Source organism: Sapajus apella, unplaced genomic scaffold (genome assembly GCF_009761245.1).
Source record: "Sapajus apella isolate SASKATOON/1434 unplaced genomic scaffold, GSC_monkey_1.0 scaffold20, whole genome shotgun sequence".
Lineage (NCBI taxonomy): Eukaryota > Metazoa > Chordata > Mammalia > Primates > Cebidae > Sapajus > Sapajus apella.
The window spans coordinates 1006179-1022999 of NW_022436960.1; the positions used below are offsets into that span (position 1 = coordinate 1006179).

Genomic DNA, 16821 nt, shown 5'->3' on the forward strand with positions numbered 1-16821 from the left:
TCCCAATAAATTAGATAAACTAGATGAAATGAACAAATTCCTAGAAAAAATAAAACACTCAGATTGAATCAAGAAGAAATACAGGCCGGACGCAGTGGCTTATGCCTGTAACCCCAGCTACTTGGGAGGCTGAGGCAGGAGACTTGCTTGAACCTGGGAGGGGGAGGTTGCAGTGAGCTGAGATGGCACCATTGCACTCCAGCCTGGACAACAAAAGCGAAACTCCATCTCAAAAAAAAAAAAAAAAAAAAAAAAGAGAAAGGAAGAAGAAGAAGAAAGAAGAAAGAAGAAGAAGGAGGAGGAGGGGGAGGGGGGGGAGGGGGAGGGGGAGGAGGAGGAGGGGGAGGAGGAAGAGGAAGAAATAGAATAGAAAATGCTGAATGAACAGGCTGGGCACAGTGGGTCATGCCTATAATCCTAGCACTTTGGGAGGCTAAGGCAGGTAGATCATTTGAGGTTAGGAGTTCAAGACTAGCTTGGCCAACATGGTGAAACCCTGTCTCTACTAAAAATACAAAAATTACCCAGGTGTGGTGGTGCATGTCTGTAGTCCCAACTACTAGGGAGGCTGAGGCAGGAGAACTGCGTGCACCAGGGAGATGGAGGCTGCAGTCAGTTGAGATCATGCCAATGCACTCCAGCCTGGGTGACAGAGCGAGACTCCAACTCAAAAAAATAAATAAATAAAATAAAAAATAAATAAATAAATAAAAAATTCTGAATAGACCTGTAAGGAATAAAGAAATTGAACCAGTAATCAAAAAAATTTCCCACAAAAAATGCTGAGGCCTACATGGCTACATGAATTCATGGATGGGATGATGAATCCTAACAAATGTTAAAAAATAACACCAATTTTTCAGAAACTCTTCCCAAAAGCAGAAAAGAAGGAAACACTTCCCAATGCATTCTATGAGGCCAGCATTACCTTGATACCCAAACCAGACAAACACATGAAAAGAAAACCAAAGACCAATATCTCTCATGAATACAGACACAAAATTCTCAATAAAACTTTAGCAAACCAAATCCAGCAACATATACATACAAAGGATTACATGTCATGACCAACTGGGATTTATCCCAGGAATGAAAATGTGTTTCAACATATAAAACTCCACCAGTATAATGTATCATATTAATAATGGAAAAAACCCACATGACCATCTCATTAGGCATAGAAAAAGCATTTGACAAAACCCAACACCCTTTCATCATAAAAAACACTCAACAAACTAGGAACAGAAAGGAACTCCTAGAATTCCTTCTAGAGATGGAAGGGAACTTCAACTTAATAAAGGGAACCTAAGAAAACACAAAGCTCGCATTGTGTGTGTGTGTGGGTGTGTGTGTATACATTATTTTTTTTTTGAGATGGAGTTTTGCTCTTGTTACCCAGGGAGTGGAATGGGCGATCTCAGCTCACCATAACCTCCGCCTCCCAGGTTCAAGTGATTCTCCTGCCTCAGCCTCCCGAGTAGCTGGGATTACTGGCATGCACTGCCACACCCGGCTAATATTGTATTCTGAGTACAGACGGGGTTTCTCCATGTTGGTCAGGCTGGTCTCAAACTCTTGACCTCAGGTGATCCGCCCACCTCAGCCTCCCAAAGTTCTGGGATTATAGGCATGAGCCACCTCGCCCAGCTGCTCACAACATATTTAATGGTAAAAAACTGGATGCCTTTCCCTTAAGATCAGAAACAAGACAAGAATACCCACTCTCACCACTTCTATTCAACACTGTACTAAAAATTCCAACCAGGGCAATCAGGCAAGACAATAAAATAAAATACATCCAGAGAGGAAAGAGGAAGTAAAATTATCTCTATTGGCAGCCCATATTAGCAGCCATGATCTCATCTATGGAAAATGCAAAGGAATCTACAAAAACTTGTTAGACCCAATAAACAAGTTTAGCAAGGTTGCCAGACATAAGATCAATATACAAAAATCTATACTAGCAATGAGCAATCTGAAAATGAAGAAAACAATTACATTTACAATAGTATCAAAAGAAATAAAGAACTTAGAAATAAACTTAACAAAAACAGTATAAAACATATACTCTGAAAGCTACAGAACATTGGTGAAGGAAAGTAAAGAAGATCTAAATAAATGGAAAGAAATCCCATGTTCACAGACTGGAACATTTTCCAAATTGTTCTACTGATTCAACACAATTCCTTTCAAAATTCCATTTTTTTTTTCCCAGAAATTGACAAACTTATTCTAAAATTCACATGGATGTAGGAGGGACTTCATGTAGCCAAAACAATCTTGAAAGAGAAAAAGTTGGAGGACTCATACTTCCTGATTTCAAAATTTACGACAAAGCTAACTAATCAGGACAGTGTGGGATAAGGATAGACACACAGTTCACTGAGAGTGCAGTAGTAACCCCTTATATTTATGATCAACTGATTTTTGACAAGGGTGTTAAGATAAGTTAATGCGGACAGAATAGCCTTTTCGATAAATGGTGCTGGTACAATTGGATATCCACATGTAAAAGAATTCATTTGGATACATATCTTATACCATATACAAAAATTAACTCAAAATGGATGACGCATTTAATGTAAGAGCTAAAGCTATAAAACTGCTGGAAGACAACAGGGGTAAATCTTTGTGACCTTAGATTAGGCAACTAAAAGTAGAAGCAACTGAAGAAAAAATAAACTGGACTTCATCGTAAAAATAAAAATATTTGTCCATCAAAGATCATAGAGAAAGTAAAAGACAATGCACAGAATGGAAGAAAATACTTGCAAATCATATATCTCATAATGGTCTAGTACCCAGAATACATAAAGAACTCATATAAAACTCAACAATAAGGGCTGGGTGCAGTGGCTCATGCCTATAATTCCAGCATTTTGGGAGGCTAAGGCAGGTGGATCACCAAAGGTCAGTAGTTTGAGACCAGCCTGGCCAATATGGTGAAACCCCGTCTCTACCAAAAATACAAAAAAAATTACCTGGGCATGGTAGCACGTGCCGGCAGTCTCAGATACTTGGGAGGCTGAGGCAGGGGAATTGCTTGAACCCAGGAGGTAGAGGTTGTAGTGAGCCAAGATTGCACCATTGTACTCCAGGCTGGGCAACAAGAGCAAAACTTTGTCTCAAAAGAAAAAACAAATTGGATAAAATTTGTTTTTGGTGAGGATGGGAAAAACAACAACTCTTGTGTCTTGCTGGTGGAACATAAAATGGTGTGGCCACTGTGAAAAATACTTTGACATCCTTAAAAAGTTCAACATGGCCAGGCATGGTGGCTCGTGCCTATAATCCCAGCACTTTGAGAGGCTGAGGCAGGCAGATCATGAGGTCAGGCATTTAAGACCAGTCTGACCAATATGGTGAAACCCCGTCTCTACTAAAAATACAAAAATTAGCCAGGTGTGGTGGCACACGCCTGTAGTCCTAGCTACTGGGGAGGCTGAGGCAGGAGAATCACTTGAACCTGGGAGGCAGAGGTTGTAGTGAGTTGAGATCGCCCTACTGTACTCAACTGGACGAGAGGGAGACTTCGTCAAAATATTAATAATAAGTTCAACACAGAATCCCCATATGACCTGCAATTCCACTTACAGGCAGACACGCAATAGAACTGAGAACATACATCCTCCCTAAAGACTTGCACACAAATGCTGACAGCAGCATTATTCACAGTAGCCAATAAGCAGAAACAATCCAAATGTCCATCCACTGGTGAAATGATAAACTGATGTAGCCTATCCGTACAACAGAACCGTTATTTAGTGGAAAAAAGTAATTAAGAACCGATATATCTACAACATGGCTGAACTCTGAAACATGATACAAAGTGAAAGATGTCAGATAAAAAAGGCCACATATTATGTGATCCAATTTATATAAAATGTCTAGAATAGGCAAAGCCATAGAACGAGAAAGTAGATCAGTGGCTGCCATGGGCGGAGGGGCTGGGGGTTCTGTGAGAGCAGGAAGTGACTGCTAATGGGTAGGGGTTTTCTTTTTTTTTGGAGTGATGAAACATTCTGGAATTGGCTAGTCCTAACTGTTGCACACTCTGTGAATATGCTAGAAACCCTGAGCTGCTGGAAAATCAGGCCCTTCTAAGAAAAAGAAAAAATAAAAATAAAAATAAACCCTGAGCTGCATACTGTAGAAGGCTGAATTTTTATGCTACTCAGGTTATAACTTAAAAGGAAGAATATAAAGGGTTAGAAGGAAAAAAAGGAACGTATTGACAGTGATGTGTCAGAGGAGTCCACTTGGGTGAAGGTAACCAGAGAATTTAAGAATAATGAAACTAACGACAAGTGGCTTGCTCTTCATCATCACTGCACCCCAGTAGTGCTGAACAATGGCAGTAAAAAAGGCTCCTCTCTGTAGGGTGGACTGCTCCCTGTATGCCACTGTGAGTATGTCACTGTGTGCAGAGGGAAAAAGGAGCATGCGTTATAATTCATTATGTACAACCTCATGTTTGCACAGTGCTGTATCATTTGCAAAGTGCTGTCAGAGACGTTATCATCCCCATAAACCTGTGGAGGAGGAAGACCCAACAATGAGGACGAGAAGCCTCCCTGTGGCCATGACTGCTAGTGGTGGCCTCCACAGAGCTCTGGAGCCGAATACTGGTTTCAGTAAAGGGTTTCCCACCAGCCACACTCCCCAGGGCTGATGGGGGGGACTGGTGTCCTCATGCCTGAGGCCTCGCCATGCCCAAAACGTGGATAGTTACCCACAAAGGCATTTACCCGACTCTGTCTCTTTCCTGACTCCACTGAAGGTTTCTCTGCCCAAAAAGGAACCATTCCACCCTCCCCACTGCTGTGTCCACATACGGCACCTTCACCTGTTTCCCAGCAGTTACCAAAGGGGCCTAGCAGGAGTCTGGGAAAACAAGTCTCAGAAAACCACAGCCCCTAAAAAAAAAACAAAAAAGGGAAAAAAAAAAAAAAAAAAAAGAATAGAAAACCACAGCCCCTAGTTATGAACTGCAACAGAAATCAATTCAGCATGGGAACCACGTCTGTGGGATCTTCAAGGGTAACTAGATAGTACATTAAAATCAGATTTCTGCTCGTGAGCTGAGTGCTGGAAGAGTCAGGAGAGCACAGACGCTCTCCTGGGATGCACTGTCAGCTGAAACACAGCAGGAGCTGGCCAGGGGTGGGCAGGGCAGGAAATGGAATTTCTTTAACTGGGAGAGGCACTTGGCATTTTCTCCATGATGAGAATCGAAGTGACTTTTACTTTCTTCTTTATACTTTTGGGTACTGATTTATTATCACTATTATTATTATAAAATAGAGGTTCCAATATATATAGACAGATTTAAAAACTAATATTCACTTAGTAAAAAGTCAGAAACAAAATACTTTTATTTTGAAAGAGAAAAAATATGTGTTGATTCCTAATCTGTTCAGCTCTAAACTTCACAAATACCAAATTCCAACTGTGATGTCTGTGAGCAAGAGTGTGGAGACCCTGGGGACATGGCTCCTGGCATTTGCTGGGAAGCCTCTAGAGGCTGTGGGGATCCTTTTTCCCAGTCCCAGCATCCTCACAGTTTCTGTCTTACTGTGGAGTGAGTTCCCACCAGCTAACTTCTGCTTACCTGGACAGGTGGCTCAATCATTATCCAGGCTGGAAGCATGAGACTGGGATTGAGAGGCTGAGTCCCCACACGGAAGTAGACTCCACCCCTGGAATCACAGGCCCAGATGTGCTGATTTCCACATGCCAAGCTTGTCAACTTTACAGCTCCTATAGACAAAGAAAAGTACACACATTGTAATTACCTTTTGTACAATGACTAATCTTTCATCTAATCTATGAACTTTGATTTTCTACTTCAAAGAAAGAAAGAGGCTGCATTTGCAACTGAACTTGGACACTAAGTCATCTGATCTGCCCCAGTCCATCCACATCGGCTATGTGGACGTGGCTGGGCTTGAGAACGTAACTCATCAGAGTTATGACAGCCTTTGGCCACTCTGCCACCTGCCAGATACCACACAGCACCCCTTCCAGGCAACAGGCAAAGCAGTCAAGATGCTGCCAGCACAGTGTCCTGAACCACCAAGCCCTGGGATTAGTATCTCCATGTGGGTCCCATCACCAGCTTCCTCAGACACGTGACTAATGCCAGTAAATTCTGGATCTGGAGAGAGGGAACTCATATTTACAGATAATCTTGATCTTAATTAGAATTCAACTGACTGGGCACAGTGGCACACACCTGTAATCTTAGCATTTCTGGAGGTCATGGGGGGTAGATCGGTTAAAACCAGAAGTTTACGACCAATTTGGGCAGCATAGTGAGACCCTGTTTCTACAAAATACGTACATGAGTTGGGCATGGTGGCACACGCCTGTAGTCCCAGCTACTCAGGAGGCTGAGATCACTTGGCCCCAGGAAGTCGAGGCTGCAGTGAGCCATGATGGTGCCACCGCACTTGAGCCTGGGTGACTGAGGCCTCATCTCAAAAAAAAACAAAAAAAAAACAAAACCAAGTCTCCCAAATAATATTCATTTTTATTTCTTTATTTCTCATTGCTATTGAGACTGATTGTAAGAGGAAAGGAAATGGGAAGTTTTTAGAAAATAGAAATTACATCTGATAATAGTCTGGCTAAAAGAACAGCAGTCAACAGTTCCTGAGTAGCTACTGTGGACAGGCTGTCAGCCATGTCTTCATACACTCACCTCAATCCCCACAACAGTGATGAGTATTGTCCCACTTTACCCATGGGACCACTGGGACTCTGCCGAGGGCCGCATGGCAGGAGGCAGCCAGTCAAGGAGGCAGAGGAGGACCTACGATTTGGACCCGGGTCAGCCTGGCTCCTCTGAATCAGCAACCTCTGACCTCTGAGACTTTCCCTACAACGCAATGCACAGATCTTCAGGGCTAAGTCCAATTCGATGTTTTTGTTTTGTTTTTCAGACAGAGTCTAGTTCTGTCATCTAGGCTGGCATTCAGTGGCGCAATCTCGGCTCACTGCAACCTCCACCTCCTGGGTTCAAACAATTCTCATGCCTCAGCCTCCTAAGTAGCTGGGATTACAGGCATGCGCCACCATGCCCAGCTAATATTTGTATTTTTAGTAGAGACGGGGTTTCACCAGTTGGCCAGGCTGGTCTTGAACTCCTGACCTCAAGTGATCAACCGACTTCAGCCAAAGTGTTGGGATTACAGGTGTAAGCCACCACGCCCACCCCAAAGTTTTGAACAACTTTGTCACCCCAAAAAGTTCCCGCAACTCCCTTCTAGTCAATGCCCTCTACCCTGAGGCAACTGCTGAACTGACTTCTTTTTTGAGACAGAGACTTGCTCTGCTGCCCAGGCTTGAGTGCAGTGGTGTAATCTTGGCTCATTGCAACCTCTGCCTCCTGGGTTTTTTTTTTTTTTTGAGACAGTCTCGCTCTGTTGCCCAGGCTGAAGTGCAGTGGTATGATCTCTGCTCACGGCGGTCTCAGCCTCCCGGCTTCAAGCAATTCTCCTGCCTCAGCTTCCGAGTAGCTGGGATTACAGGCACCTGCCACCACGCCCAGCTAATTTTTACATTTTTATTAGAGATGGGGTTTCACCATGTTGGCCAGGCTAGTCTCCTGACCTCAGGTGATCCACCCGCCTCGGCCTCTCAAAGTGCTGGGATTATGGGCGTGAGCTGCCGTGCCCAGCCTGTTGAACTGACTTCTATCCCACAGGTGAGTTCAGTCTATTTTAGAGGTTCCCAGAGCAGAATCACAGCATACACGCTCTGGCGTCGGGCTTCCTTCACGCAGCGCCATGCAGGGAAGTGTTACCACGGTGCCACTCCTCTTCATTGCCACACATGACTTCACTGCACACACAACAAGGCAAGGTTCTCCATTCACCTGCTGATGAACTATGCACTATTAGCAGCAACATGGCCATAATCACTCTCGTGGGAGGCTTTTTCTTTTTTGAACATGTGTTGATTTCCTTGAATAAATGCCTGGAAGTAGACTTGCTAGCTGTAGGATAGGTGCCTGTTTCACTTTTTTTTTTTTTTTTTTTTTTTTGAGACAGAGTCTCACTTTGACACCCTGGATGGAGTATACTGGCACAATCTTGGCTCACTGTAACCTCCACCTCCCACATTCAAGTGATTCTCATGCTTTAGCCTCCCAAGTAGCTGGGATTAAAGGCACCCGCCACCACAGCTGGCTTTTATTTTTTTTTAGCAGAGACAGGGTTTTGCCTTGTTGACTAGGCTGGTCTTGAACTCCTGACCTTAGGTGACCCACCCGCCTCAGCTTCCCAAAGTGCTGGGATTACAGGTGTGATCCACTGTGCCCAGCCTGTTTCACTTGTAAAGAAACCACCAGTTTCTGGAATGGCTGTCCTATGCTCACGCCCACAGCCCTGTCTGTGAGTTCTGGCTACCTGCACCGTTGAACCTTTTCCATGACCGCCATTCTAGGAGGGAGGTTGTATCCTGTGGTGGCTTTAATTTGCCTTTCCCTGCTAAGGAATGACGCTGGGAATCTTTTAATATGCTATGGGCATCTGCATATCTTCTTTTGTGAATGCATGTTCAAGTCTTTTGCTCATTTAAAAATGGACTGTCTCCTGACTGCTGAGTTACGGGAGTTCTCTGTATGTCGCAGGCACCAACCTTGTTTCAGATATGTGCGTTGTGAATCTGTGGTTTGCTTTATTTTCTTAATAGTGTTTTTTGATAAGCAGTTTTTATCTTTGATGGGTTATTTTGACTTTCAACCATGGAATAATAGGTGTACAGCTCCATTAGCTGGTGGTGCTACCGGAGGAGGGCAGGCGGAGGGCGCCCCACACTGGCTGCAGAACCAGGAGGTGCTGCCCCTGCACAGCTGTCACTGGTATCAGATGACAGCCCACAGAGTGCGGCAAAACACAGAGCCACGACTGCCACGTGAACATCTCGTCATGTGCCTGCAGTTACAACATCAACCTAAAACTATTAATTCACTGCTATAAAAAATTATCATTATTCCTTTGTGTATTTTCTAAAGATGACAATTTCTCTATTCCAAGAATTAACTGTATTTACTCCTTCCTTGATCTTGTACAGAATATTTTACTAGGGAGTTTAAAAGAACTCCCTGGAACTCTAATATTACATATGCAAAGATCTGTACCAGTCAAAATAAAGTATCTTCAGCAGCAACTCTAGAAATAGCTAAGAAACAAATGCTAATTAAGAAAGAATTTTGGCTGGGCGTGGTGGCTCAAGCCTGTAATCCCAGCACTTTGGGAGGCCGAGGCGGGTGGATCACAAGGTCAACAGATCGAGACCATCCTGGTCAACATGGTGAAACCCCGTCTCTACTAAAAATACAAAAATCAGCTGGGCATGGTGGCGCGTGCCTGTAATCCCAGCTACTTAGGAGGCTGAGGCAGGAGAATTGCCTGAACCCAGGAGGCGGAGGTTGCGGTGAGCCGAGATCGTGCCATTGCACTCCAGCCTGGGTAACAAGAGCGAAACTCCGTCTCAAAAAAAAAAAAAAAAAAAAAAAAAAAACCTGGCCCTAAGAAGAACCACAGGCAGCAGCGATCATGCTAACAGAGTCACGTGGTGACAAAAACATACCGGGCCAGCATCTCAGGGTTGGCAGCAACAACACTGCTGACAGAACACAGAGCTCACATGACACAGTCAACATCCTTTCAGAACATATAGAAAGGACTGCTAGACGATGTGCTCCAGTGTATAAACCAGCTTCTTCCAAACTGAAGAGACAGGTTAAAGATGACAAAGTTGAACTGAGGGCTTTCCTGCCTCAGAGTCTCACCCGGGCCACCTGGACGAATGAGTTGTGAGCCTGTTCCACAGAAGACGTGGTCCGGATGTGGTGAACGTGGTACAGAGACCACTGCCCTCCCCAAACACTCCATGGCTCCCTCACATTCCCTTAGAGTTAGGCAGGATCCCAAAACCAGTTCTGGCAACGGGCTCTGAGCAGAAGGAACCAAGATGGTGGAGCCGCACAGCAAAGCAGGTGGGATCAGGCAGCCACCGCCTGGAGGACCACTGCCCTGGAAGAAGGCAGATGCAGGGCCAGCTTCGCCGGAGCGGGGCCACAGTTCACTGTGTGAAGTTGCTGACATCTGGGGCTTGCTTCTGAAGCACAGTTCAGCCTGGCTGATGCAAACACACTGACATTTTCCTGCCTGTCCCTGTTTTGTCCTTATTTTTTCTTCTGTTTTAAAAAAAATGCTTTAATTACTTTATGCGACAAAGCAGATCTTTTCCCCTTAGGATTATTTCTTAAACATATTATTTTAAAACAAAAAGTGGCATTTATTTGATGCTTTACTATTCATAAAATACTTTTCTACATAAATTACTGAATAATGTAATCTTGTTTGTTACCTAACAGCATAAACTGACACTGAATAGTTCTTCGTTAAATGCTGTGACCTGATAAATTAAATTACAAATTTCATTAGTTTGCAAAACATTCCCATGCCTGACATAATGCATATTTATGTGTATGGGGAAATGAAATGTTATAAGCATCTTAAATATCTGCTAAGTGATGCAAATGTTCTTCCAAAAACTAGGATTATAATAAATCACTACAAAATTCCATATGTGATCTCTACAACTGGGTTAGGAGCTGACCATTTAAGAATTCCTTTAATTTAATCCCATAGCAGCAGTTGCTCTGGTAATTTGTATAGGGGCAGAAAGAAGCAGGATGCTGTATCTTTAAAAAAAATTAAAGGTTTGCTTATAGCCACTACCGGAGATAACAAAAAAAAAAAAGAGAGAAAAAAATTAAAGGTAAAGTCATACTCATTATTTGATACACGAAAGTCATCCTCATCCTTGAAATTAAAATTTCTTTTTTTTTTTTTTTTTTTGAGACAGTCTTGCTCTGTCACCCAGGCTGGAGTGCAGTGGCACAATCTCGGCTCACTGCAACCTCCGCCTCCCAGGTTCCAGTGATTCTTTTTCCTCAGTCATCCAAGTAGCTGGGACTACAGATGTGCACCAGCACGCCTGGCTAATTTTTGTATTGTTAGTAGAGATGAGGTTTCACCATGTTGACCAGGCTAGTCTCAAACTCCTGACCCCAGGTGATCCACCTGCCTTGGCCTCCCAAAGTGCTGAGGTTACAGGCATGAGCCACTGCACCCAGCCTTTTTAAAAAATTTATTTATTATTATTATTTTTTTGAGACAGAGTCTCACTCTGTCACCCAGGCTGGAGTGCAGTGGCATCATCTCAGCTCAGCAGTGGCACAATCTCAGCTCACTGAAGCCTCCGCCTCCTGGGTTCAAGCAATTCTCGTGCCCCAGCCTCCTGAGTAGCTGGGACTACAGGTGTGGGCCACCATGTTGGGCTAACTTTTGTATTTTTAATAGAGATGGGGTTTCGCTATGTTGGCCAGGCTGGTCTCAAACTCCTGGCCTCAAGTGATCCTCCTGCCTCGACCTCTCAAAGTGCTGAGATTACAAGCGTAAGCCACATATCCAGCCTGAAATTAAAATTTCTGCTTGTCATTTCAAGAAGACTGATGATGTTCCAGACCTAACCATGACTTAGTGCTGCCCAAGGTCAACACTGTCCCCAAGGGAGCACAGGTCATGCTGTCGAAGGCTACTTCTATTACTCACACAACCAGGAAGACACTTGCAAAGAAAATACCAGGCTGAAGGAAAGAACACATGTAAATGTATCTCGGACAAGTTTTCATAAACCTAACATCTGCCTCGTGCCCTGGGAAGGCTGATGGCAACTTATAGCAAGAGCTGAGAGTTTTCCCGGGAGGGTGGGAGTCATGTCATCCACCAGGCGGCTGTGTGTGATGACATCCCGTACTTGCGTGGGAGGCAGTTTTATCTTTGATTACCTGTAACAAGGCCAAATATAGGATCAAAACTCACATCCCAGAGTGACTCAGAAATGGAGCTACAAATAGTACTGACTTTCCCGGACATTTTAAATCCTGCTGGTGCAGTGGCATACACCTGTAATCCCAGCACTTTGGGAGGCTGATGTGGGAGGATCGGCGGAGCCCAGAGTTTGAGACCAGCCTGGCCAATATAGTGAGATCCTGTCCAAATTAAAACAAAAATCCTGTTGGGTATGTACTGTCACCAAGTAATTGGTCCCTGCCTGTAAAGTCCCTACATGCTCTATGTGTAAACTTCCAACAAAAATAATGTGAGTCAAACTAAAATAATTGTTTTTGTTTGTTTGTTTTTTAAGAAACAGGATCTTGCTCTGTTGCCTAGACTGGGCTCAACAACTCGGGCTCAAGCAATCCTCCTTCCTCAGCCTCCCGAGCAGCTAGGACTACAGGTGTGCGCCACCATGCTTAGCTCTGAAATGACAGGCAGAAGCAGAGTGCTCGGCGGGAACACAGTAGGAAAGCGCTATGATGGGTTCAGTCACTGAAGAATGTTCAGTGGGGAGGTGGCAACCTCAGCTGAGTCCCAAAGGAAGAAGAGTTGAAGAAAGGAAAGCAGCCCCCGGAAGGAATACTGGGCCACAGGAAGAGAGGCACATGGGCAGCACAAACGTGCATGGTACGTTAGGGAAGGGTAAGGCCAGGAATGGCTGAAGTCCCCAATGCAAGAGGCCCCGGAACGCCAGGCTTGCGAGACCCTGGGCGCCACACCAAAGACTGGAGCTTTATTCTAGTGGCAGCGTGGAGCCATGTAACATTGAGGGCAACACCATTGGAGCTATGTTTGAGGAAGACAGCTCTGGTAACCATGATGGAGGTGGGCAGACCTGGTGCCACAAGGCAGCCACTGCAGGACAGCAACTTGGTGGCGAGGGGGCTCCACCCTGGCAGTGGTGGGTGGGAAGCAGAGGTCCAGAAGCAGGGAGACCTTCAGCTAGATGGCCAGGACACTGCTGACCAACTAGTCAAAAGAGTACTCTGCTCTTTCCAGCAGAATTTAGTGAAAACAACAGGGCACAGTGGCTCACACCTGTAATCCCAGCACTCTGGGAGCCCAAGGCAGGTGGATCACCTGAGATCAGTCGAAACAAGCCTGACCAACACGGTAAAACTCCATCTCTACTAAAAATACAAAAATTAGCCAGGTGTGGTGGCACAGGCCTGTAATCCCAGCTACTTAGGAGATTAAGGCAGGAGAATCACTTGAACCCAGGAGACGGAAGTTGCAGTGACCCTAGGCAACAGAGTGAGACACTGTCTCAAAAAAAACCCCCAAAAAATGGAATTTAGTGGGTGCAGAGGATCAAAGTTAGGAAAAAGAGCACATTTGCAGGAGGCTAAATTTGATATTGAACAAAATCCTCAAATGCAGTTGCAGTGCTTCCATTCGTTGCTGTGTAAACCCTCGACTGCTGACTTTTATTTATTATTATTATTTATTTATTTATTTTTTTTCTCCAACCCGGCCCCAACCCGCTGCTGGCTTTAAAAAATATCTTTAGAGATGGGGTCTTGCTATGTTGGCCAGGTCAGTCTTGAATTCCTGGCCTCAAGCAGTCCTCCCAAAGTGCTAGGATTAGAGGTGTAAGCCAGTGCACCTGGCCCACTGTCAACTTTTAAAAGAGAAATGAAGTACCCCAATCAATTCCAGATAAGTAACACAGGCAGCAGCCATGTCAGCCAGATGACTCTCCTGTATAGTCAATACCCATTCAATACACACGGCCTGATGACAGCTGCCAGGCACAGTCAGTCAGTCACGCGGGCTCCTGGGCAGACAGCATGCCTGAATTCAAAACCTGTAATCCCTCACTTAAATATATAATTATTAAAAGATCTGTTGGCTGAGCACAGTGGCTCACGCCTGTAATCCCAGCACTTTGGGAGGCCAAGGCAGGTGAATCAGTTTAGGTCAGGAGTTTGAGACCAGCCTGGCCAACATGGTGAAACCACGTCTCTACTAAAAATACAAAAATTGACTGAGCATGGCTGTGTGCACCTGTAATCCCAGCAACTCAGGAGGCTGAGGCAGAAGAATCGCTTGAACCCAGGAGGCGGAGGTTACAGTGAGCCGAGATTGTGTCACTGCACTCCAGCCTAGTCTACAGAGCAAGACCCCATCTCAAACAAACAAAAAAGAAGTCTCTTGACCCACCTGCCTTTCCCACAGGATACAGACAGCCCAATAGCTGCATATCTGCTGCCCCTGGTGATGCTCACTGCCCTACCCTGGCACAGTGAAGGCTGGGGAGGTGGCCATTCTTTCTAGGGGAGAAACCCAGCTTCAGTGGGATTGAGTCCCAGGAGGGAGAGGGAAACAGGAACGAGTTCACCCTGAGTCCAAGATGGCCTTGGGCCCTCCGGTCCGGTGTTCAGCAGGTATTCATTGAGGGGGTGGTCTGGGGATCCTGGTCGCCTGCTCACCTCCCTTATCCCAACACAAAGCTGCCAACCCTGGACTTGACACATTCTCTCAGAATGTGTAGGAAATGGGAAAGGAGTCTTAATTTAACATTTCAAGATCAACCAGATAACTCAGATAAATAAAATTTAAAGCTCAGGGCAGGATAAGGACTACTCGAGGTGGTGCTTTAACAAGGGATGCTGGATTCTCTTTCCCCGTGGCACAAACTGGGGCAACGCAAGCAAAAGCCCCACCACCAGCCTGAGGATCTGTGCAGCTAACAAAGGCTACAGAGCGCACCCCAAGCAGAGTGCCACAGCTTTTGGATGGCCACGCTGCAGGGAGATGGCTCAAGCTTAAGACAGGACGCCCCCACTACCCGTGCATCCCCTGGGGGGTTGGACTTGGGGGTTGCTGCTCCCATTAGAAACGAGAGGAAACCAAGGCCAGGCATGGTAGCTCACGCCAGATTGGGAGGCCGAGGAGGGCGGATCACTTGAGGTCAGGAGTTTAAGACTAGCTTGGCCAACATGGTGAAACCCCAGCTCTACCCAAAATACAAAAGTTAGCTGGGCCCAGGCACGGTGGCTCACACCTATAATCACAGCACTTTGGGAAGTGGAGGCGGGCGGTGAGCTGAGATCGTGCTACTGTACTCTAGCCTGGGCAACAGAAGGAAACTCCATCTTGGAAAAAAAAAATTAGCTTGGCATGGTGGCACATGACTGTGGTCCCAGCTACTTGGGAGGCAGAGGTGGGAGGATTGCTTAAGCCTGGGAAGGCAGAGGTTGTAGTGAGCCAAGATCGTGCCACTGCACTTAGCCTGGGTGACAGGGTGAGACCCCATCTGGGAAAAAAAAAAAAAGGAGAGGAAACTGCAGTTAAAGGCAAGCTGCCTGGGGCCCAGCTCTGTCCTGCCTCTGCCATGAGTCCCCACACCTCTGCCTGTGACCTCCTTGTACCCCCTGCCGGTCTGATCCATTCAGACTCAGCTGGATACTGACATTGATTTGTTAATGATTTTGCAGGCAGAACACAGGGGCTTAGTCAAAACCTGCCCATCCACAGCAACCAGGACCCCCAGGCCATCCCTCCACTCACACACCCATCCCCTCAACGAATATCTGCTGAATACCGGAGGGCCCAAGGCCATCCCGGACTCAGGATAGACTCGGTCCTGTTTCCCTCTCACTCTTGAGACTCAATCCCACGGAAGCCGGGTTTCTCACCTAGAGAAACTCCCATGAAGCCCAAATACACACCTTAGAGACCTGCACAACTTAAGCCAACAGCCAGTGCTGGGAGGACTGGACTGAGCCAGGAGGGGGCATGAGCTGTGCTGGAGGTGGGAGGCCCAGGCAGGGCTGGCTCCAACAGTGCAGAACCCGGCATGACGCCCGTTCACTCTGAAGCCTGCCATAGTGCAGGTGCCTTCCTGGAGGGGCTGGCAGGGGCCATGCAAGGGAACCAGTCCTGCTTCTCACCCAAACAGTGCAAGTGAACACGGCCTCCCACAGTGCTCAAGATTCAGGTGTAGGGAGAACACACATCACGCGCTGGACTTTTTACCCGCAGAGGGAACTAGCAGCATTTTCCAGTTAGTCGGGAGGAGCTGCTGGAGAAAGACTCAGGACCAGTAGGGTAACTGAACAAATGAAAGGCTTCCCAGGGCAGGCGGCAGGTCAGCCAGCACCAGTGTTCAGGCCTCTCTCGGTCTCAGCCTGGTCTGATCAGTCGCTGTCAGTGACGTGGAGAGGAAGGTGTTCTGGAGAAGCTAGATGGTGACTGGTGGGTCCAAAAGGCAGTGGGGAGGCCCAAAGCACAAAGAACAAAAATCGCCCGGACAACCCCAAGCCTTGGAACAGAACTTGCTTCTTTCAGTTGAGTTAATGTTCAGAGGCCTTTTCAGGCAAAAGAATGGGTGACGTCTACTCAGCACCCTATAGGAGCCCCTGGGGCTGAGCGCACCGGCCACTGCCAGGCTGCCTAGGACAATGCTTGCTTTACAGTGGCAAGAGGCTCTCCTTGTCAGCTGGGAGCATACAGACTGCAATGCAGCCAGGAGCTTGGGGAGAAGGGGGACAAGCCCTTCTCTTCTTGCTTTCTTTTTTTGTTTTTTTCTTTTGCGACAGAGTCTTGCTCTGTCACCCAGGCTGGAGTGCAATGGCATAGATCTCAGCTCACTGCAACCTCGCCTTCCAAGTTCAAGTGATTCTTGTGCCTCAGGCTCCCAAGTAGCTGGGATTACAGGCGTGTGCCTCCATACTCAGCTAATTTTTGTAGAGACAGGGTTTCACCATGCTGGCCAGGCTGGTCTTGAACCCCTGACCTCAGGTGATCCGCCCACCCTGGCCTCCCAGAGTGCTGGGATTACAGTGTGAGCCACCGCGCCCGGTGCTCTTCCTGCTTTGTTTCTCCCCTCCTTCTTTTTTTTTCCCTTTTGGTGAGTACATGTGGTTCAGTTCTCAAACATTCAATGCTTATGCAATTC

General features: G+C 46.2%; 1 protein-coding gene across 1 annotated transcript in view; it reads right to left on the reverse strand.

Moving 5' to 3' along the window:
* Positions 1-5234: 5234 nt before the first annotated feature.
* The window catches only part of TECPR2 (tectonin beta-propeller repeat containing 2), a 98317-nt gene continuing 86730 nt past the window's right edge, over positions 5235-16821 (reverse strand). The window contains exon 17 of the mRNA XM_032287328.1: positions 5235-5760. Within this exon, the coding sequence (XP_032143219.1) occupies positions 5597-5760 (164 nt within the window). The 3' untranslated portion in view covers positions 5235-5596. The remainder of the gene's footprint in view (positions 5761-16821) is intronic.